This window comes from Desmodus rotundus, chromosome 9 (assembly GCF_022682495.2).
Source record: "Desmodus rotundus isolate HL8 chromosome 9, HLdesRot8A.1, whole genome shotgun sequence".
In the NCBI taxonomy this organism is placed as follows: Eukaryota; Metazoa; Chordata; class Mammalia; order Chiroptera; family Phyllostomidae; genus Desmodus; species Desmodus rotundus.
This window is the reverse complement of record NC_071395.1, coordinates 76,972,872-76,995,871: the sequence shown is the minus strand read 5'-3', so window position 1 is coordinate 76,995,871 and position 23,000 is coordinate 76,972,872. Positions and strand designations below refer to the sequence as shown.

Below are 23,000 nucleotides of genomic sequence, written 5' to 3'. Positions count from 1 at the left end.
TCTGCCCCTTGGCACCTGCACTTCCCATACTGGGCTGCATTTCTGTGCACCAGGCTTCCCTGCTGGGCTGAGGCCATGGGGAAGGAACTGTGTGTGATGTTTACCTCCCCCCAGTCCATGGCACTGGGCCGGGCTGAGCAGCCCTTTGGGAGGGAGACAGTCAATGAAAAAGCAAGTCCGTGTTGCGGCTATTGGCCACACTTGCCCTTCCCCTTGGGGAGGGAGCCCTGCCTCCTTCCTTCCAGGGACAAGGCAAAAATTCTAATACAAGATCCCTAGCTGCCTTCTGGGGGTCCTGTCCCTTTCTTAACATTCACAAGGAGACCAATGTTGGCAAACAGTATTGGTTTATTTAGTGTTTCTCTGGATTGCAGAAGTGTCAGCAGTGGGCCAAGACCTCAGGAGAGCAGAGGCAGCTGGGAAGCTGCCAGACCCCCTGGGGAGGTGGTGGGGGAAGCAGCAGAAAGAGGTGATGCTCCTGAAGCTCCTCCCAAGTCCAGCCCCTTCCCCAGGTTCCCCAGACAGGGAGCAGGTCAGGGCCCAGGCAAGGCCTCACATCCTTGAACTGGGGCCAAAGTTATGTGAGCAGGGTATTTGTGGTTCTAAGGCATGGACCCAGGCAGAAGTACTTCTCCTACCTGGCGGCCCCCAATGGTGATTGCTGGTCAGGGAGCCACACGCTCCCTTAAGACATGAGCCTGTGCTATGGGGCTCCCTGTCTCTGGCAGAGGCAGTGAAGTGTGCTGAGAGGACAGGGCTGCAGTCCTGGTTTTGCCTGCAGGATGAAGGGCAAGTCCCTTCCCCTCTTTGACCTACTGTCTGCTGCTGTCACACCAGGAGGCTGGACTGGATGATCTCTCAGTCCTCCAAACTCTATTGTCTGACTCCTTCCCCCACTGCAGGACGCCCTCAGGCTAGGCTGAGGACATTGGAACAGCACTTTTAAGGCAGGAGGAAGGGGGCAGGCAAGGGTGGTCTCAGCCCCCGGGTGATGTCGAAATGGGCTGCAAAGGGTATAGGTGGGTAGGCAGGCAGACAAGGTGCCAAGGGAACAAGGAGGACAGGGTAGCCTGGGCAGGGAAGAGTGCACCAGGGCCCAGAGCGCCCAACCTCTGAGCTGCATTCCCTGCCCTGCTGGAGTCAGGGAAAACACATCCAGTGTGTCTGGGGGTGGGAAAACGGCGTTTTAAAAAAATAGTTTCCTATGAAGCGTCAAAAAATCTCAGAGAAAATCTCAGCAAAAAGTTCCCATCTCTCAAATATTTGGCATTGGCAGTGGGGCTGGCATATTTGCCTCTGGCCCCGGCTTTCCTATTGCTGTGGCCCGGCCTGGCCCACTCCTGGGGCAGCTCCTTGGCCCCCGCAGCTCCCTCAAGAGAGGGGAGAGCAGGAGACAGGAGTTTGTTGGTGGACTTTGAGGTGTCCCTGGGTCCCTGTCTGGAAGTTTGAGTCTTTGGTAACTGGGAAGGGGAAGAGAGGATAAGCAAAGCATTGGGAGGTGGGAGGGTCCAGTGGGCGCCTTCATCACCGAGAGTTCAGCCGTGGGGCCACCTGGGGGCAAAGGGAGAAGTCCCAGTGGTGAGCAGAAAACAGACAGAGGTGCATCTGGCATTTGCCCTCAGAGGGTAGGGACGTGCAGCAGCAGCAGCCCGGTCCTGGACACTCTGATACTGCCCCCACAGGACTCCCTGCCCTAGCCAGAGTGGGCCTCTCCTCCCACCCAGCACACCCCCAGACCCCCGAGTCCTCCACACCTCCCCGTGCTGCCATCTTTATGACCCTCTGCACTGTGGGGGCTCAAAAGTCCCCTCTGTCTGGTCCCCAATGGGCAACGGGATGACAGGAGTGGTATGGTACCCAAGGACTGCCAAGGGAGCCTTGGCCACTGGAGGCTCCACCCCAGTCCTGGGCCATCAGCAGGGAAGCAGGCATTGGTGTCTGCTGGGTCCCACTCACCACAGCCAGGTGACCGTTCTTGGCCTTAGTGATGAGCAGCTCTGAGCCAGGTGTGAAGTCAATAATGCCGTCCCTGCCGGGGCCCCCTGCAAATGTGATGCTGGAGGGAACGGGTGTGTGAGGACTGCCCCCATGTGTACACAGCCCCCTCACCCCCCCAGCCTGCCTCACCTGCCCTGGTTGATGTTGATGTTGTTCACACGGTCAGCGCTGAGGGCCGTCTTGGTCAGTGTCTCAATCACGTGGTCACTCTGCAGCACCACATCCCCCTGTGGGGCCCAGACAAGGGAAGAGGTCAGGCTCTGCCCAGGGCTGGAGAACCCACCCACCCTGCCGCCCAGTCCCCGCAAAGGGGCACCTTCTGCTTATTGTCCTCACGCTGTACATGCAGCACAAAAAGGCTGTCGCTCAGGCTACTGACGGAGATTCCTGAGGGGGAAGGGCAGAGGTCAGGGATCAAGGGTCAGAGCAGGGGCCTTCCCTATGCAGCCCTGGACTCTGGCTCACCCACCGGTCAGGTTGGCATAATCAATCCTCTGCTTGACCTTGGCATCCTCCACGATGACCACGGCACTGGGCGTCAGCAGCAGCTGCCGGGGTCGGGGCTTGTAGCCCTTTCGGTCATATTTCACCACAGGCACGGCATACTGAGGACAGAGGGTGGGTGAGGGGCAGGAGCGGGCTGAAGGGGCTCCAGGGAAAACCCTCTCACCCTCTGCCCAGGCCCTGGTGCCCCCACCCGGGCCTGGGCACCCGAGTAGCAAAACTGTGCTGGACTAAGCTGCAGGCAGGGTCTCACCTGGATGGGCTCAGTGCCCAGGGCCTGCAGCACTTTGGGGCTGATCTCATCTGCACCTGCAATCCAGACGGGGGAGAAGTCAGAGGAGAGAAGGAACTAGGATGCTGATGCAAGGCTTGGGCACCGGAGAGTCAAGGGCTCACCAAGCCGTGTGCTGATGAAGAGCCTGGGGACACTCTGGGGGTAATTGTCCTTCTTGCCCTTGAAAATCTCACTGGCCACTGCTTTCTGATGCAGCTGAGGAGACAAGGGTAGGGTGGAGGGGTGTCAGACTATAAGGACTATCACAGTTGGGGGTGCAGGCCAACCCCAGAAGCTGAGGCACTGAGATAGCCCCCCTTACCCACTCTCCAGGCCCAACACCAGGAGCCTGAGCCCTGCCCCCAACATGTCCATTACCCCTCCTCTACCTTACCCCTGGCTCCACCAACCAAGGCAGAGAGTCCCCTATAAGGACCATGACAGCCTTGTTAGGGTCCAAGCCCAACTTGGGTGATAATTCCCCTCATCATGCCCTGGAACCCCAATATTCAGCTTCGACATGGGATTTCGAAGCTGGCTGATTGCTAACACTCAAAACCACTATAGGTTACCTGAGCCGGCTGGGTCTTTTGGCATCTGCCAATATTGAGTTGGCAAATACAAGGCACATTGGCCACCTGTGTCTGTCTCCAGAACCATGGCAGACATTATCAATTGATTAGAATGAACTACAGCCTTTTCAACACAGGGCTCTGGGTCTCTACCAGTCCAGTGGAGCTGGTCCAGAAGGTGAACCCTAATTTCCACCCACAATCTACTCCAGCCTCTGCTTCATACGTGAGGCCAAAGAGGGGCTGGGATCCATTTGCGGTCACATGGTAAATCAGGGGTAAAGTGCTCCCCCCAGGCCGGCACTCTTCAAGTGGTGCCCGCTGCCCCCTCGCCAGTCCACGCCTGCCGCCTGGCTCTGCAGACCTGCTGCTTCCACTCGGGGCTGATGCTCCGGCAGTACTTCCACACCATGTTCTTCATGCACAACTCCCGCAGCAGCTCTGAGGCCTGTGGGCACAAGCCACATCAGGGCACCTGGACAGCCTGGCTCCCTTCCCTCCGAGGACAGCAGGCATGTGCCCACTGCCAGGCTCTCGCCTGCGCGACACCAATCCAGTCTGGACAACCCCTTGCAATCCCAAGTTATTTCAAAACAACTGGCCCTCCACAGCCCAGCCGCGGTTCCCTTCCCTCAGGGGACCCTGCTGACTGCTCTTCTGGCCACGTGATTATTGGACCCCCTCCACTGAGTGCTTTGAAGGTCCCTATGTCAGCAGAGAGGGCCCACAGACCTCACGCAGGGCAGGTGGTGGCGTGGGCCAGGAAGTGTCCAGGACAGTTCGGGGCAGCTGCCGCCGCAGGTTGAGCAAAAAAGAGGTGCGCACGTGGTCCAGGAAGAAGGCATTCTCGGGGCAACGGGGTGCATGGCGCAGGATGAAACCGCGAATGAGCCTGGGGGTGGGGGCCCAACGGGCATGAGGGTGAGAATTCTGAGAACAGACCCCTGCACATGCCCTGCTTTGCACCCCCTTACAGCACCCTGGTGCTCACCGCCGGATCGTCTGTGCTGCCCACTTCCTCTTGGCGGCCTTCCTCCGTCCCAGAGTTCCCCGCCACCATGACTGGATGCAGATGGCTGCAGAGACCACAGATGGCTGACCTCTATCTCCTCACCATGGCGGCACGCCCCAGACCATGCCCCAACCAAAGACCCCAGGGCCCCCCGAACCTGATCGCTTCACCCGGAGGAATTTCTGCCGCCAGTGAAAGCCCCTCCAGGCAGCCTGGATCTTCGTGGCTGTGGTTGGGAAAGAGAGTCAATTGGCCAGAGCTCAGGGGAACTGGCTGGGAGCCTGGCTGTCAGAGCTGCCGGGGCAGCAGGAATGAGGGAGTGGTTGAAGGAGCTATTGAGTGACAGGATAAAATAAGAAGGGACAGTAAATGAAAGCAAGTAGGAGGGACCAAAGGAATGTGGGGACATGCTCAGAGTTTGTACCCAGGGACAGGACAGATGGCGGGTGCTGGGGTTGGAGCTGGTAAGGAGGGCAGCTGAATGTGGGCGAGGTGGACTTCCTGGAAAAGGAGCTGGAGTGCAGTGATTTATTTCCTGCTCCCCGGAATGGACCCACTGGCACAGGAAGGGTGGGGCCTCTCTCTCACCCAGGCTCTGCCGCCGGACCTCCAGGGCATCCTCTGTGGCAAACAGGGTCTTGGGAAAGCGGATGAAGATCTTGGTCCTGGGAGGGCAGCAGTGATCAGCCCCTGGTCCCCCCTCTGCCCCCCGGGCCCCAGGAGTGGGCACCACTCACCTGCCCATCTTGTACTCTTCCGGCTTGTAGCCGAGATGCCTGACCAGCACAGCCACCCCGTCCTGAGGCCTTCCTGCCCATGTAGGCCATGTCTCTGGGCACAGTGACTTGTACCTGGGGCGGGAGCAGAAATGCTCCCAGATTCTACCCCAGCCAGCACCCTTCTCTAGGGGCCCAAACCAGCATTCCTGGGTCCCTGTGGGGAGGTGCCCTTAACTGGAAGCTCACAGAGCCTGGGAGGGGGCTGTTATCCCCATTTTAAAGATAAGGCAACTGAGGTATTCTATCTGCCCAAGGCCCTGGGGCTGGAAAGTAACAGAGATAGAATTCACACCTGACTAATTCCCCAGACCATGAATTCAGGATAACCACAAGGCTGCTCTCTCCTTTCTGAAATGATCAGAACCTCTGTCTTTCTCATAAGCTTGTACCATTTCTCTTAGTGACAGGTAAGTGGATGCCTGAAGCACGGACCCCTGCCCAGGCGCTCCACCAGGGCAAGACCTGGGGGGGTGTTCTGCCAAGTTTGACATTATGCCCGCAGAGTGGAAGGGCCCCTGGCATGGGTCCCACTGCTCAGAGCCTCAGCATCCTGTCTCTGAAATGGGGCCAAGATTCCCTGATCTCCCACCCAGGTTCTAAGAGGCTCCTACCCTCTGGACCCCTTTCCCTGGCACTGAGCCAGGCCCCGCCACTACCTCTGCAGGAAAGCCTCATATTTGCGGCGATAGGCAAAGCCGGCTCTTCGGACACGCAGGTTCTCCATCAGCCCCAGGTACTTCACCTGGTGCCGGATCAGCACCTCATCAAAGCGGCCTGGAGGAGGGGTAACAGGGTAATCAGCGGTTTGCACAGACAGATGGCCTGAGGCCCTTGCCCAGAGGCTCGGCCCCACAGGACAACGGATGGGAGGGGCCTACCAGGCTGTTTGGCGTCATTGGGCTTGATGCAGCGGATGTAAGCGGGCTCCTTAGACTGCAGGATCTCCACTAGCTGCAGGAGGCTCATCTTGAACTGGGTGGCCACCTGGTAAGCCAAGGTGAATGGGAGGTTGGCTGGAGCTGGGCTGAGGCCCCTTATCCCAGCCTGGCACAGCCCCTCCCTGGGGCCAAGCAGCAACAAATCCCACAACTACCCACTGCCCTGCTGTGGCCCTTCCTCCCACCACCCTTTCTCACAACAGAGGAGACAGACAAGGCCCATCTGCACCACTCTGGCTTGGCTAGAGACGTCAGTTCAGGAGCATCACTGGGGTCTAAGAATCCTGCTCAAGTCTCGATACAACCACGATCCTACCTCTTTCTTTGCCAACCACTCTTTCTTTTTCTAAAGTTTCAGGGCCACGTTCCTAAACAATGTGTCCCACACCTATGCATTCAGCCATCACCCCTGCACACTGCTCTCTGCGGAACCGTCAAGCAGACTCCAGCAGACTTGGAATCTATCGTAGTCCCATTCATGACAGGAGCACCAAGAAGGGGCAACTAATCCAGCCTGTGGGGTGACGGGTGTCAGGAAAGGCCTCGTGGACATGATCTTCAGCTAAGATCTAAAGGATGTGTAGGAGACAGCTGGCAGGAAGAGAGGAGAGGAAGGCATTCCAGGCAGAGGGACAGCCTGAGCAGAGGCTTGATGGGCACAGGGAGCGACAACAGCACATGGATCCAGGTGGGAGGTAGAAAGGAGGGTTAAAAGCAGGCAGAGGCAGCATCAGGGCAGGTATCCAGGGGCTGAGGGGCAGCTGAGAAGTGTTCAGGCAACAGGAGTGGGCAAATCTATTGGTTGCTTGGATGAGGGAGGCTGGGGGAACTGAAGAAGAGTCAGGGATGCTGCCCAGGTTTCTGGCTTGTGGGACTAGGTAGCACATGATCCCTGTCCTGAGTTAGGGACACAGAAGGAACAGGCCTGGGGGACTGGGAACCCAGGGCCCATTATACAGCTGTGGAGTCTGGGGTGCCTGGGGGAGACTTGGCATCGCTGGGTACGTGAATCAGCTTGCTGGAGAGGCCTGGGCAGTAGTGGATTAGCAGGTGTTCTCGTGGGGGGATACTGAGGCTGAAGATGAGAGTGCTAGATGTGGGGTAGGAGGAAGGGGAGGGCAGGGTTCCAGGGAATCAGACCCTGGGCAACATGCTGCCTCCATGCCTTCCCTGCCAAACATGCCTCAGGCCACAGCACTCTGGCCTGTCCTCCCCTGATGCCCTTGCTGCCCTGGGCTCCTCTTGTCAAGCCCAACAGCCACACCTCTGCCCTCAGCTCATTGGAGCTCTCCCTGAAGCTGGCACTGCTGGCCACACTTGCCTTTCCCAGCCTCTTTCCTCGATGATGTCATTCACCTGGTCTTTTTGGGACTCTGTTTTGGGGCCTCTTGCTGCCTACAGTGCCCTCCCATAGGTCCATCCGACAAGCACCTACTCATTCCCATTATCACAAATGCTTCCTCCTCCAGGAAGCCTTCCCTGAAGTCCTCATTCCTTTCACTCCCTCTGCCAGTTTGCTGCTCCCTATTCTAAGTCTCCAAAGTACCCTGCTCGCATTTCTGTGAGAGCACGTATACATGTTTGTATTCTAAGTGCCTGCTAATATGTGCTACCAATGTCTGCTGGGTGAGTGAATGCATGCAAGTGCCCACATAGAAATGTGTGTGTAGGTATGTGCGTGTGTATATATGTGTATATATATACACACACACATACACAGGCACAGATGCATACACACAAGTAGGCAGATAACACACCCATAGGCAGCGTCCTAAACACACGCAGATGTGCACACAGGCACCAGTAAACACACAAGCTCTCGTGCACACGCAGGCACTCATCCACGTGTGCATGCACACGCCCCCTCCGGTCCCACAGCCTCCACACCGTCTCTGGCCGCTTCTTGTCACTGAGCTCACTCCGGTCGAAGCACTGGCTCATGATGGGATTCTCCGAGCTGCACATGGTCTGGAGGGCAGAGCAAGGGATCAAGGTGGTAGTATGGGGGGAAGGCAGGACAGATTCCTGGGGCACAGGTCATTTGGGGCCAAACCTGGAGTCACACCCCCAAGTCCACCTCACCTCCTTCAGGTTCCGGAAGAGAAGGTCATTGTTTTTATCCAGAAACCCTGGGAGGGGAGAGCAGATGTGAGATGAGAAAGAGCCCCCCCTCCCTGCCTGCTGTGGGGACCAGCCCCAGAATCCTCACCGGTCACACTGTAGGTGACTTCCCCAGCATAGTGCAGAAGGCGGAACTCCCCACGGCCCAGAGATTTCCTGGTGCGTTGGTCAGCCAGCTTGTGCCTGGGTGGGGGGGTGACAGGGAGAGGGAGCTACAGATTGCTGGCCTGAGCCTTGCTCCCTGCCTGCTGCAGCGCCTTCAAGAGGAAACAGGCATCCAGTAAGGAGCAGGCATGCCCAGTGTCACCCCATAGCCCACTCTGTCGTGTGGCAGATGGGGCAAGGCCATCAGTCTCCCTGCACAGAGGTGGCCACTGAGTCTTGGGGAGGGAAGACAGTCTTGCCCAGGTTCCTTCTGTGCCAGGACCAGGACCTGGGCCTCTGCACTGCCAGGACACACTGGGTCAAGGGCTACTCCCGTGCCTCTTGCTGCTGCATGACAGGTCAGAAGGCTGAGCACTTGCCCACTACATTTTAAGAATGGAATTTGCCCCAAGAGATTACTTAAGTCTTAAGCATGTTTATAGCCTTTAGCCTATTTTCTACTTTTAAGAACTATTTCAAGCAACTAACCAGAGACAGAGGCAGAGATTTAAGGCACAAAGATGTCTGTGGCAGCTCTGTTATCTAGCAGAAGCCCGGAGGCTGGCCAGGAGCCCCCAGAGGCTGGGTGAGAGCAGTGGGGTGTCTGTGGGGTAGAGCCGTTAGAGGAAATGTTCTGAGGAAATTTCTCTGATGATACAGGAACCCTCAGGACATCACATTACCCTGAGCTTTCCACAGTAAGTCGTCACTTAACGTCATCAATAGGTTCTGGGACTTTGATGGAAACGACGTATAATGAAACCAATTTTACCATATGCTAATTGACATAAATAAGTAAAGTTCCCACAGCATCACATCAATGTTATAACAAAACATTGACCCAGTAAGTTCTCAACTATGAAAAAAAAATGTATAGAAAAAGGCAGGAAGGAAATGCCTGGAATTGTTACCAGTGGTGACCTCTGGGTAACAGGACTACAAGTGACTTCTGCACACGTTCCAGCTTTCCTCTAATGAGCAACATTATTTTTACAATCAGAAAAAGGGTTTGAATAAACTATTAAGCACAAAATCTCAGGGCTTTGGCATTTGTAGCCCTAGAACTGAGTCCCAGCTCTGTAACTTACTAGATGTGGGATAACTTTGGGCAAATGACTTCTCTTTGAGCCTCAGTAAAATGGAGACAGCACCGCAAACACCTCCTTCAGGGCTGCTTCAGGTTAGAGGAGATGGTGTGCACAGAACATGCAGGACAGAGCGGGACAGAGGGGCTGGCTTCCTTTCTCCCTCTCCCCACTTTAGGGGATTCCTTAAATAAAAAGCAATTTCCAAACAAGGAAGCTAAAACAATCTTAGCAAGTTTCATTCTCAGAAAAGAATAAGGAAGAAGCTCCTGGCTTCTATCTTTGTGGATGTCCTGTGAGCTGCAGTCTTGCGCGCCTGTGCTCAACTTAGCACCTCCTACGGTCATCTCTTCGTGGCTGCTGTTCCAAGATTGTGAGGGGATCCCAGGCTTCCACAGGCTCTCCCCAAGTGAGGAGTTTCCCACTCACGTCAGGAAGTGTGGATGGTGCTTGACTGTGTCCTCCAACTTCTCCAGGAAGGTCAGATCCGTGGCCTCGCCAGGGCGCAGACACTCCTCATCCTGGGGGGAATGGCACAGAGTGATGGATGTGTCAGGAGCAGGCCTGGAGAGCACAGGAAGTTCAGGGGCACCATGCAGGGGGCACAGACACAGGGAAAAGAGGCAGGTATAGGGACCTCCTTGAGACAACTTCCAGATCCAGCCAGCACCTCACCTCACCCTCCATGCACAGCCCTGCCCTGTCCCTGCTCCGCCCCACGCTCTGGCCCTCTGTGGACTGGCCGGGGAAGAAACGGGAAAGAGTGACGTCCTCCCACCTAGTCCCTCACATGAGTCTTTGGAGGAACAGAGAACTCACCAAAATGGAAATGATGCCCTTGAATTTCTCCTCTACCAGATCACAGATGATCTTGTTGTTGAAATACTGGACGGGCTCCCACTGAGGAGTAAAGGGAAGGAGGGCATCATCATGGGGTCCTGGTGCCTCTCCGGGACCAGCCTGGGCTTCCTATGGGGCCTGGGACGCTGGCACGCCTACACTCACCGCGATGCCCTCTGCCTCATACTCCTCCTGTTCCGACTTGAGGGTCAGTTCGATGAAGAGCTGCTGCAGCTTCTCGTTGCAGTAATTGATGCAGAACTGCTCGAAGCTGTGAAGAAAGCACGAGAGACCACAGGAGCTCAAGGGGGACACAGGACCAGGGATAAGGGAAAGGTGGGCAAGGGCCCTGAGCAGCTATGGGAAGAAACACTGATCAGGACCCAGGGTGGTCGGGGAACCACTGACGGGAATGACAGAGGCAGGGGAACAGAGGAGAGGGAGTGGGACAGGGAGACGAGAGGAGAGACAGGCCAGAGGAGGGGGCACTGACCTGTTGTGCTGAAACACTTCGAAGCCGTAAATGTCCAGGAGCCCAAGGACAGTGGTGCTCCGCCAGCTGGGGCTCTCAGCGTCCTAGGGCCAGGCATCCAACCAAGAGCATGGGTCCCCACGTCTGCTGGCCCCAAGCTCCCAGCCCCCAGCCCCAGGCCTCCCTGGTCTGCCTTCCCTGCTGTCTTGGGGGCAGCTTGAGTCATGCCCTCACCTTGGAGGCCAACGACCTGTTGATCTTCCCAACCAGCCAGGTAAAAGTTCTACTATACACAGCCTTCGCAAGAGCGTCTCTAGCATAGGCAGCCTGTTCCAGGTTCAGTGGGCTCAGAAGCTGCGGGTGTGACATGAAACAGGGAGATGAGTGCCGAAGGTCCCTTCCCACCCCATCCCCTCTGGGTTGGGGCCGGACACCAGGAAACTATGCCTGTTCTGCCCTCTCACTCGGGGGTGTGGTGGGAAGGGCCACAGGAGAGGACACAGTGGCCACACCGGCGGGAGGGTGGTATAGGGACAAGAGGTCTCATTCCTAGAGGTAGCAGTCTTGGTTCCAGCCTGATTCCATCACCCTCTTCCTGTGTGACCTTGGCCAGCTCCCTGTGCCTCTCTGAGCTACCTGCCTTTTGTCTTTCCTGAGACAGGGCACATGCCTGGGTTGTGGTGCTGAGAGGTCCAGCTGAACAGACCAGGGGAAGGGGCATGATGAGAGCTACCTTGGAACACCTGCCTCCCTCACCTCCCCCCCCCCCCCCCCGGAGGCAAAGGCTTGGCCTCACCTCCTCTCCCTTGGCGATGATCTTCCTGTGTGTCAGGGCTTCCCGCAGTGTTGAGCCATCCACACCCAGGAGCTGTCAAGAGGGGGGCACATGGTGAAGGTGCCCTTCCCCTCGCCCAGCTGCTCTGCCCTTGCCCGCTGCTCACCCTGCTCACCCTGGTTAGATACTTGAGCTGATTCTCAGTGGTGACCTGGGCGTTGCTCTCCTCGTCGGCAGCAAAGTGGATGTTGCCCAAATGCAGGACACTGGCCACGATGCTCAGCAGGTCCTGGGGGACAGGCAGGGGCAGATGAGGGTCACAGGAGGGACAGAGTGTTTTCCGAGGGCGACCAGAGGATGGTCAGAGGAAGCAGGGACCAGGAGGTGAAGTGTGTGCGAGGAGAAGGGCGAGCAGGTGAAACCGAGTGGTACAAGTGGACTATTTTCAGAGAGTGAAAGGAGGAAAGGGAGGGTCCCCAGCAGAGGCCTCACCTCCACTTCATCCTCAGTGAAGTTAATGACCGTGAGCGCCTTCCTGACAACCTTCCAGTCACTCTTGTCATTGATGGAGGAGACTTTGGCACACTGGCCCTGGAGGAGGGGCAAAGCTGGGTTAGCAGCCCTGGTGATGGGCTGTTCCCCCAGTGGCGCCTGCCCTGCCTGCCTGCTACTCACCTTCACCAGGTACAGGTAGCTCTGGGGGTTGCGTTCCAAGCCCAGCCTTCGCAGTGTCTCCTCTTCGCCCCCCTCCAGCAGCTGATAAAAAATGTGGAAGTTCCTCTCCCCATGATTCTGGTGGACCACGCGGGACTTCTCCAAGAGGTAACTGAGGATGTGGCCACCCACAGGGGCACCCTGTGGGCAAGACAGGACATGGTGACTGCTCAGGGGGGGCTGGGGAATGGGGCCCATCTTCCCTTCTCTCCCCTGCATTCCTGGGCTCTAATTCCAGCTCTGCCACTAGGTGCATGGGCGCAGCAAGCTACCCCCTCTGCCTCAGTTTCTTCACTTAAGAAATGAGGACATGCGACCCTATGTACTTGTCAGCTCCACTTGGATGCACAACAGGCGTCTCAAACTCAACAGGCCTGACACCGAACTCCTAAGCCCCCTCCTTGGGCTAGCTCAATGAGCATCTCCCATCAGGTCCATGGTTACTTCATCCTGTTAGGTGTTCAGGACAACATATTTGCAGTCCTCCTCACATCCAGTTACACAGCCAATCCTCTGCCTTGACCTTCAAAAACCCTAGAATCCAACAGCCCCCCACCTCCAATGTCGCTACGTTGGTTCCAGCCACAGTCATCTGTCACCTAGATTATAATTATTATTTTAAAGATTTGATTTATTTACTCTTAGAGAGAGGGTAAGGAAGGGAGAAAGAGAGGGAAACATTGATGTGTGAGAGAAACATCGATTGGTTGCTCCTCATACACTGACAGGGGACTGAACCCACAACCCAGGCATGTGCCTGACCAGAAATGGAACCAGCAACCCTTTGCCCTGCAGGACAATGCCCAACCAACTGAGCCACACCACAGAAGGCTGTCCCCTACATTATGATTGTATCAGCTTCCTAACTGGTGTCCCTGCTTGGCCTGGTTCTCTGACCACCTATTCTCAACAAAGTGGCCAGGACAATCTTTTTAAGAGGAAAGTCAGATGCTGACACACTTGTTCCAAATCCTCTGATGGCCCCCTTCCACTCAGAGTTTTAAAAAAAACCAACAACAAAAGTTCACACAAAGGCCCTCAAAGGCCTGCACTATTCGGCCTCTCCTATTCCTTGACCCCTCACTCTCTTCTCCAGCCACTCTGACCTCCTTGCTTGAAAGCACCAAACACCCTCCCACCTCAGGGCCTTTGTGCTGGTTATTCCCGCTGCCTGGACCCTCTCCCCCAATATCTGCACAGCTTGCTCTCCTGTCTCCATCAAACCTCTACCAAAATGCCACCTTCTTAGTGAGGCCTGTCTGTGTTCTTTGAGAGAGCAACCGCCCCCCCCACTTTATTTTTGCCATGGCACTTGCCACCTAGATTATGTTTTTCTGTTTACTGTCTACCTCCCCGGAAAGCAGGATTATTTGTCTGTTTTGTTTCATTGCTGTAGCACCAGCACCTGGAACAGCTCCTGGCTCACAGTAGCAACTCCATAAATATCTACTGGTGCCACAGACCTGATGGGTGGGTGCCACTGAACGGGAGTCCCATGCCCCGCCCTGGCACACCACAGGTACCTTGAAGTCAAACTGCACGTCCATATACTTCCCAAACCTGCTGGAGTTATCGTTCCGGAGGGTCTTGGCATTTCCAAAGGCCTAGGAGCAGAAGGGGTATGAGGGATGCCAGCCTTCTCTCCCTCCTCCCCTCTCCCCAGAGATGCTCTGGCCCCTCACCTCCAGCACAGGGTTGCTCTGTAGCAGCCGGTCACGCACAGCACCACCCCGCTCAGGGGCTGGGCAGGTCTCGGCATAGAACTGCAGCAGCCGCTTGGTGGCCTCCGTCTTGCCTGCTCCACTCTCCCCAGAGATCATCACCGCCTGGTCTCGACGCTCCGTGCGTAGTGCCCGGTACACAGTGTCGGCCACCGCAAACCTGGGACAGAGGCTGGTCAGGAGCTCAGGGGGTAGGGGTTCAAGCAGATGCATGCAGTGGGAGTCCCACAGGTAGGACCAGGGGAGTGCACTCCCATATCTGGTTGGAGTTCGCTTGTGGGTGGGAGCTGCATGTACCCTTGAAGGTGAGGACTGCGGGACCCCCAAGGATGTGGGTGAAAGGAGTCGTCACAGCTGTGGATGGGTCACTTTCAGACAGAAGATGAAAGGGATCACTCATGAGTAGGGGTGCTACATGATATTCAAGTGGAGGTTGGGGTCCCTCATAGGTAGGGCTGCAGGTCCCTTAGAGGGTCACTGAGGTTGGGGGCCATGCCAGGTAGAGGTGGGTAAATAAGTCAGGAGTGAGTGTGAGTTGTGTGGGGGCTGCGGAGGTCCTGCCCAGATGGGGCTGATGCATCTCAGTGGGGGGTGGAGTCAGTGCAGCGTGAGGGACTATGGGATTCCTCACAGATGTGAGCCTCGATCCATCCAAAGTGGGAGGTCGGGGGTCATTGTAGACTAAGGGTCAGGTGGGGTCATCTCCGATGGGGAGGCAGATCTCACTCACAGGTGGGGTGGCACCTCATAGAAGCTGACGCCCCGATAACGTTCCATGTGCTGACGGCTGTAGATCTGGAGGTCCCGGTAGGGGTTGACAGAGACCAGGACTGGGCCAATGTAGGTCTGGGGGTCGGGGGAGGAGGGTCAGAATTTTCTCCCAGAGGCCCCTGATGCCTCTGGTCCCGTCAGTCTTGCCTCTGAGCACCCCAGCACCCCCACTGTCTTCCCACTTGGGCCTCACGTAAATGAGATTCTCCCGGAATCGTCGCCGCAGGTTCTCGATGAAGGCAGCCTCACTGGTGAAGTTCTCCAGCAGCACAAAATCCTGTACCCCCACCCGGTCCCGGGCGGTCAGTGCGCTCTCCATGGTCACCCGCACCCCGTCACTGCCCAGGGCCTGTTGGGAATGAGCCATGGGAGAGGGTCAGGGCCACAGTGTAAGGTAAGGCCACTTCTCCCCACCACACACAGCCTGTGGGATTGAGAGGGCAGCCAGGGGTAGGTGGACATAGGCGGTCTGAGCACAGGACACAGAGAACATCCAGGAGACGGACCATGCTGGGTACACTGGGTCTGGGTCACAGGAAGCCAGCACATGGAACAGAGGACATGGGTGACACAGAACAGATCCCTCTCGGGGCACATGGGGTGTGGACACAGGCACTGGAGCACAGAGGACACTAGAGGACACAGGAGCAAGACTACCGAATCCAGGGAGGTGCTAGTTTTCTGTGGAGAAAGGAGGGTCAGGAGAAGGAACTCCAACAATAACAGAAAAAGCTCTGTTGACCTTGGACAAATCCCCTCCCCTCTCAGGGCTGCTTCCGTCTCAAGAAGGAGGGGTTGAGTTAGACCAGGTGACTTCAGGTTTCTTAGCTCCAAGCCATGTGACAGGTGTCTTGGAGGACAAATAGCTCAGAGTGAATTCTGCGGGCGGGGTAAGGGGTGTCTCTCTCATCCCCATCCACCAAAACCGCCAGAGGCAGAGTGTCTAGGCAGCAGGTAAGAGGCCACCCCCAGGCCATAGGAGAGGGATATCCCAGAGGGCTTCCCATCCCAGCTGGACTCAGCCCTCACCCCATAAGGGGGGCCTCCCTCCCAGGGCCCGGCCACACCCTCCCCATCAGCTGCCAGGCTCCCCAGACACCCTCCTCCACTGAGAACCCTGAGAGGCCTCAAGGGGGTGGGGGTTTTACCACGGAAAGCCCAGCTGCCTGCCTCCAGCTGCCTCTGGGGCCCACCACAGAGTAGGGTGAGGGGCAGGCTCAACAAAGCCCTCACCCCACAACATACTCTCTTCAAAAAGGGTCTGGGGGCTCTCGGAAATTGGCCCCCAAAATGTCATGGGTCAGAGAAGAGCAAGGTGGCGGTGGTGGGGTTTAGATCCCTAAGAGGCCACCAGGTCTTCTCCAAGCACGGACCACCCAGACCTCTGGCCATGGGCACCCCTCCGGGTCTAACCAGGGGCCTGCCTCCCCCAGGCCTGTCCCGCACGCCCCCTGCGCCCCCATCCTGCCCTGAAGCTGCTAGCAAATCTGGCCGACGCTCCCGCCCCCTAGGCGCTCTGGGCGACGGTCTCCGAGCTCTCAGCCTCCCCCACGAGTGAGAGAGACAGGCCCCTGGTCCGAGCGCCCCGCGGCCCTCCCAGCCTCGGCCTCCTCGGCTCCAACTTTCTGGGACGTTTTTCCACCCGAAATTCCTGGGCCGCGCCCGCTTCCTGACGGGGCCGAGGCGCCGCCGTGAGGCAGGGAGGGACGCCCGGGCCCCCCGCCCTGCCCTCGCCCTGCCCTCGCCCTGCTCACCGACGCCCGGTAGCGCATCCTGCCCGGCCGGCCTGGCGCCCTGCTCCGTAGCCGGGGCTCTCCGCCCGGGGCTCGGCGGCGGCGGCGTCAGGGAGGGAGGGGCCGCCCCGCCCCCGCGCCGCCCCCTCAAGGAGCCAGCGGAGCGCGGGACTCCCCGGGCGCCTGGGGCTCCCCGGGGCTGGGACTCCGGGGTCCCTCTGCAGTTGGGGGATTGGCGCTAAGGGTGCTCTGGGGGCGGGGGGTGGAGGCGAGGCTCCCCGCCGGGCAGGGGCTCCGCTTGAGTCAGGTTTTCCAGGAGGGACGTCGTAGGTTCCAGGGTGGGGCCCGGAACCCGCGCGGCCGCCGCGTCTACACCGACCCGGAACTCACTTCCGGGCCTGTGTCTACACCACGCACCAGGCCGGGCGCGGGAAGAGCGCTGAGGCCCGTGGGTCGCGGAGGAAGCAGGATTTCCCTCTCCCTTCCCCCCAACCTCAAGTCCAGGCAAAGTTAAAAATAGCACGAAATGTCCAAATACGGCCGGCGCACCCAGGAGGGCGGAGCCTCCGCGCAGGGTACTGTCCGCCCCGGTACCCGCTCTTTGGGGGGTGTGGGCCCAGTATCTTTAAGCCCCGAGAGAAACTCTTTAGGTTCCCGCGTCACCCACAGAGCGCGGGCCCAAGGGACAGGGACAGCCACAGAACGACTTTGCCCAGAGCAGTGTGTGCCCGGCCCCAGTGGAGGTCTCAACTCCCCATCTGGGAAACCCACGGCCGACTTCCAGCATTTGGGGCCAGTACGCTTCTTCCCCATCCCGGACACCGCAGCCGGGGCTTCCGTGCCCCGGGGCCTCCTCACCTCTGTCCCTCCTCTGGATGGGGCCTCCCTCTATGGTCCCTCCGGATACGCCCACACTTTCTGCCCAGGACCCCCTCCTCCCAAACCAGCCCCCAGCAGCCCCACCCTGGCTGGACTTTGGGGAGGCACCACCCTGAGGAGAGAACTCGAACCCAGACCCCGCCGCTGGGGGGGTGGTGATGGCTAGTGCTTGCAAAAGGCTGGACGGAGTATTTACTACAAGCTGTTTGCAAGCAAGTCCGTCATTTCACTTCTCCGAACCCCCTCTTCTTCCTCAAAATGAGGCTAATACCTGCCTAAAAAGGGTTGTGGAGAAGGCTAAAATACAGCCCTAAGGCACCTCCCAGGCGCTCGGTAAACACCACTTCCCCGTCTCAGTCGGACACGCAGCCCACACGTGCTGGGCGCCGACCCACTAGGAGCCGGGCCCAGGGCTAGACAGCCGCTCCGGCGGGGAAGCCCCTCGGACCCGCCCACCAGTCACTGAGAGCCCTCAGTAGCGTCACTTGTCCCCGCCCCCCATCTGACAGATAAGGAACCTGAGGCGCAAAGCCGGACACACCGACTTATCCTGGAGGGAAGAAGGCAGAACCTGCACCCAAAGCTCCCTTGAGCCCCACCCTCGGGCCCGGGCTCCCCGGGGAGGGGGAGGAAGCTGCGGCAGGTGCGGGCTACAGCCCCGTGGGGAAGGTTCATTACCTCGGGAACAACAGCCCGGCCAGAGCCGCAACCCGGGGAACCCCTCGAGGCGGGCGCCAGCTGGGAGACGGGGCCCCCTGGAGGGGGCGAGGGGACTGGGAGCCCACGCGCGCAGCTGGGACAGGGGTGGGAGCGGAGGGGAGTGGTGGTATGAAACGCCCCCGGCTGAGGCGGGCTCAAGGCAGGAGGGGGCGCACGCTGTGGTGGCCCCAGGTTTAAACTCCAGAGGGAGCGGAGGCGGGGAAGGGACTCAGTGTCCAGCCCACCTGGGCCAGGGGAAGGAGGTCCCGCGAGCTCCCCGCGGAGGCCGGCTCTCTGCGGGGAGGGGGGACTGGGCGCCGGGACCCGAGGGGCGGAGCCGGAGGGTGGGTGGAGCCTCGCGGCCGCAGTGTCCGGCCCCCGCCGGCCGCGTCAGGCAGCTGGAATGAGGGGAATCCGCGTGCGGAGGGGTCCGGCCGGCCATCCCCCACCCGGAGCCGCGCCGCCGCATTCCCGGGATGCCCTCTGGCGCCCCGGTAACCACCGCCCGGTGGCAGAAGGAGGGCGCGTCCCCGCGGCTGCGCGGGCCTGAGGGCGGGCTCCAGCCCCAGCACAGCCCTCCGCAGCCCGGGCTGCCCTGCCCCGCCCCGCCCCGCCCCCCTGGACGGAAGTGCCTCCGGGAGAGACGGGGTAGAGAGACACCGCGACGACGAAGGCTGCGGCGCCGGGGCACCCTGCATTCTGAGCCCACCAAGCCGAGAGTCTGTGTTGTTATCCCCGTTCCACAGACGGGGAAATTGAGGCGGGGCAGGGGAATGACCTAAGATCTCAGGCCTAGGAGAGAGGGGAGTATTAGGGGACTGAATGGTAATTTAGAAAAATATAACAAAGATTATATATCTTAAAAAAAATCTGCCCTGGCTGGGGTGGCTCAGTGGATTGGGATGCGGGGCCATGTCCATGGTGGGGGGCGCGTGGGGGGCAACCACACATTGATGATTCTCTTCCTCTCTTTCTCCCTCCCTTCCCCCTCTCTAAAAATAAATAAATAAAGTCCGCATCACAGGCATGTGCCCTGACTGGGAATCGAACCAGCGACCCTTGGCTCACCGGCACGCAATCCACTAAGACACACCAGCCAGGGCTTGAAAATAAATAAATAAAATATTTTTTTAAATTCTATTTTAAAAAAATCCCAGGACCGGTAAAAGGAGGGGTGGGATTGGAACCAGGAGCTCTAGCACTCATTACTCCGTCAGGGCTGCCCCAGAGCCCGGAGATTTCCGAACTTCTCTGTGAGGGTTAACAGCTACCCCACCAGGCTCTCACCTTCCTCAGTGACCCCATGACGGCAGCGCCAGTAACAACCCTGTTGGTGTTACTATCGACATGTAGGCCTTAGGAGGAGCAGCCAGGAAGTGTGGGCCATGGCCTTTGGGACCCTAGCATGGCCCTGGACCTAGCGGCTGGGGTGTACCCATGGCCTCTGAGTGACCCAGGACTTAATTCCTAAGGCTGCTTCTGGGTGTCCTCCCACCTGGGGACATGTTTCCAGAGGACCGGGATTATCTAGTGCCATTTACCTGGTATGGGGCAGGTGCCCCCAAGCCTGACCTTTGGGGAGGACAATGGGTAGCCTTAAATGTGCCCCCAGCCCAGGACCAGGGCCACGAAAGCCCGGAATGGGTGTCTGAGGACCCCCCATATCGCTGCTATAAGCGAATTTTACTGAGGCAGCCACAAGGCCTCTTGGGATATCAGAAAGAACCAGAGCTTATCTCACCAGCAGTGCTGTGCTGGGAACAGAACAGGTGCTCAGTTTATCTTTATAAAACATTTTAGGGCGGGGCCCAGGCAGGACTGTTCCAGACTCAAGGGAACTGTTGTGAGGGGGAGTGGGGAGGAAAGGTGATCACTCTGGGGCTCTACCTGATTGCTCACAGGACCCAGTCGAGTCCAGTTCCAGAACCATGGGCCTTTGGCCTGCAAGAAGCTTCTGCCTGGGGGTCCAGCAGAAGCAAACGGAGCACCTTGCCCCCTAACCTACCCTCCTTGTTCAATATTCTGTACGTAGGGAGGCAAAGGCCTGCCCTCCCTCTCCCCTCCACTCCTCACACCAAGGAGTCACCACCTGCTAAAACCTTTCTTTGGCTCCACTATTACTGTTCCACTCCTGGACCAGGCGGCATCCTCCAAACTAGCTTCCCTGTCTTCCTCCCATTAACCCCTTTTCCCACAGCAACCTGTGGTTTTTACAAATGCAACCCGATCAATTAACATCTCACGTTAGTAGACTGAATGTTTCCAGGGCATGGGTCCATCTGCCAAGCCTGTACTTCACACTCACTGCTCCTTGCCAGGCCCCCACTGTCCTCAATTTACCCCACTGCTCTTACATTCCTGTGTGACCACAGGGGTGGCCCTCTCCAGTCCCTTCTCTCCCTGTGCCCCACCACCACACATAGCCACGATGAGCTGCTCCCACCACTGCCACCAGCCACACGTGGCTCTCTAGGCTTCCTGCCTTTGCACCTGCAATTTCCTTGGCCCTGCACCCACTTCCCCTTCCTAACTGAATGACTCTTAGTGATCCTTGAAGACTCAGCCTAGGTATCACCTCCTCCAGAACCCCTTCCTGACTCCCTCCAACACTCAGCCCCCTCTTTATCACAGTGCGCTGTAATCGCCGCTTTCCTGGTCAGTCTTTCCCAGGAGACTGCTCCCGCCTGGAGCATGCACCCAGCCTGGCACAGTGGGGTTCAGTAATCCCTTGTAGCCGCCTGTGTGAATGAATGAATCACAGAGCAGACGGTGTAAGCAGGAGGCCAGAGCGTGCCAGCAGTTGAATAAGGAGGTGGGCCAGCCATTCATTCTCATTCATCTGGAAGCCCCCCATCCGCTACGCTCACAGTGGTCGAGGCGCGCGGGGCCCCTGGTAACACTTGGCCCAGGGGGCGGGGAACGGGAAGGGGCGGGGCGAGGCGGCCTCTCCGGAACCAGAGGCAGAGAACGACCCAGGGGCGTGCTGGGTGCCTGCGTCTCGAGACCCCAGCCTCACTTCCCCGCCCTCTCGTTACCCACTGGTAATCTTAAGTGTCCGCCAGGCCGAGCCCTGCCACCATAGGGTCCTGGGACCCGGCACAGATCGGGCCAAGCCGACCCTCGGCCCCAGCGACCCCAGGGTCGGTGACCGCTTCCCGCAGGGTAGCGGAGGCCTCCCGTAGCCACGAGACCGCTGTCCGCCCCGCGCCCGCGCCGGCGCCCAGCGTACTCACCGACTCGGCTGTTTCGGTGTGCGGGCGGGGGCCAAGCTGGGCGGCGTGGCCGGCTCCGGAGTCCGCGGTCCCGGCACGTTCTCCCCGCCCAGGGCCCGCCCGGGGCCGGGCTGCTGTCTGTCGTCATCCCTGGCGGGGCGCAGATACGGGCTCGCGCGCGCGCTTGCGCGCGCACAGCCTCCTGCCCAGCACAGTCCCGGGCCGGCCCGCCCTGATCTTGACCCAGTCTTAGTCTGCGGAGACTTGGTGCCGCACACTCCGCAAACAGCTACCAGGCCCAGGCGAGTCACAGTCACACATACACACAGACGCACACAAGCCCGCGCCTTCCTCCAGCAAAGAGCCGGCCCTTTCGCTGCAGTACTGCGTGGGTGCGCGCGTCTGAATGGGTTCTCCTGACGCACCATTCTAGGGCCACTTTACATTCCCACAGCAAACCCGACCCTCCTCTGTGTGGCAGGCCAGGTCGGTTCTTTTTGTGACTACGTCTCTCCCTTTCCTAATCACCGCCCCCACCCCCCGCCCCGTTCCGCTCAAGCCACTGCTCTCAGCTGGACAGAGGAGGCCTTGACTGAGCTCGTTCTAGGTGCCTGGAGCTTTACATGCACTAGTCCTCTGACCTCAGAGCAGCCCAGTCACCTACGTGTTGTCCTGCCCAGTTCATAAGCCAGCCACTGAGGATCAGGGAGCAGGAGGAGAAGGAATTCAACCTCAGGTCCCCACTGTGAAAAACCCTGCTCCTAGTGATGGTTAATAGTGTGGCACTTAAAACCTTCCCCCTTCTTTCCATATACTGCTCTTATCCAGTCTGTTCCTGTCCCACCATGGATCGGAACCCTTCCCCACTGCTCAGCTCTTTCCCAAGGGGTTTGCTTGAGAGAGGGCTGGGGGTGCTGGAAAGATACTGACGCCCTTCCTCCCTACCCAGAGCATCCCAGCTTACCAGTTTGCAGGGCCTATGGGGATGAACCACACGGATGATCTCGCCGGTGGGGATCAGCTCCACTTGCAGCGCCATTCCGCTTGTTGCTGAGCACTGAGGCCTCTAGCAAAGGTCTGCCTGCCTGCCACAGGCTATGGCTGCTCCTGGAGCCAGGGATCTGGCCTTATGCTGGGATAGCCACTTGGTTCAGCTTCAACTTCAGCCCCAGGGGATATGTCTGGTCCAGCTCCTCAGGACACAGCTGGAACAGCCCAGGTCTGATTGGGAGGCCTCTTGGCCCAGAGGGTTGGGTCAGGAAGAGGAGGGGCTGAGTGATGGAGGAAATGCCTGTTGTCCCAGGTAACCAGAGCAGCTGATACAGACACCATGGGATACCCTGGGCTCCAGGTCAAAGGGTAGGAGGACTTTCCCCTGGCAGCTCCCTGGCTGGGCCTCTCCCCCTGCCCACTCGCTCGTGTCAGCTGGAGAGCAGTGACCACTCCCCAAACCAGCATGCACATCCCGTCCTAAGCCAAGAGGATCCATCAGAAGGGACTGCCCCTCCTGCATGCCCTGTCCCCTTCCTCTCAATTTGCTTGCCTCCCATGGCAGCATGTGAGCCCCTTGAGTCTGGAAGGGCAGGGCTGTTGGGGGCTGGCCATGCTGGGCAGAGGCAGTTGACCGGCTGGAGAAGCAGGAGGGCACTGTGAGAAGCCGCCTGTACCAACCTCCTCTAGAGACAAATGCTTGGGAGGTTTGTCCCTGGCTGGGTTCCCTGGTTGTGGACTGCCTTAGCCCTGCTGGCTCCTTACTT

At 58.6% G+C, this 23,000-nt stretch overlaps 1 protein-coding gene across 4 annotated transcripts; it reads right to left on the bottom strand.

Annotated features, from left to right (window-relative positions):
• Positions 1-330: 330 nt before the first annotated feature.
• MYO1C (myosin IC) lies at positions 331-22,476 on the bottom strand. Of its 4 annotated transcripts, none has more exons than XM_024564778.3 (32): positions 22,208-22,476; positions 14,914-15,069; positions 14,680-14,795; positions 13,911-14,109; positions 13,752-13,832; positions 12,190-12,369; positions 12,007-12,105; positions 11,690-11,803; positions 11,536-11,607; positions 10,974-11,093; positions 10,761-10,843; positions 10,433-10,538; positions 10,247-10,327; positions 9,857-9,948; positions 8,287-8,381; positions 8,160-8,206; positions 7,965-8,045; positions 6,018-6,123; positions 5,796-5,913; positions 5,098-5,211; positions 4,949-5,025; positions 4,518-4,586; positions 4,340-4,424; positions 4,081-4,240; positions 3,713-3,796; positions 2,899-2,992; positions 2,756-2,811; positions 2,468-2,603; positions 2,315-2,385; positions 2,128-2,225; positions 1,957-2,056; positions 331-1,551 (listed from the first exon to the last, which is right to left on the bottom strand). In XM_024564778.3, the coding sequence occupies exons 1-32, from the start codon at positions 22,280-22,282 to the stop codon at positions 1,525-1,527; spliced, it is 3,192 nt and encodes a 1,063-aa protein (XP_024420546.2). In that variant the 5' UTR covers positions 22,283-22,476; the 3' UTR covers positions 331-1,524. The 4 variants fall into 4 exon arrangements, with proteins under 4 accessions (XP_024420546.2, XP_053766955.1, XP_053766954.1 ...); XM_053910980.1 differs by lacking the exon at positions 22,208-22,476 and adding an exon at positions 21,265-21,398; XM_053910979.1 differs by lacking the exon at positions 22,208-22,476 and adding an exon at positions 16,475-16,941.
• Positions 22,477-23,000: the final 524 nt, after the last annotated feature.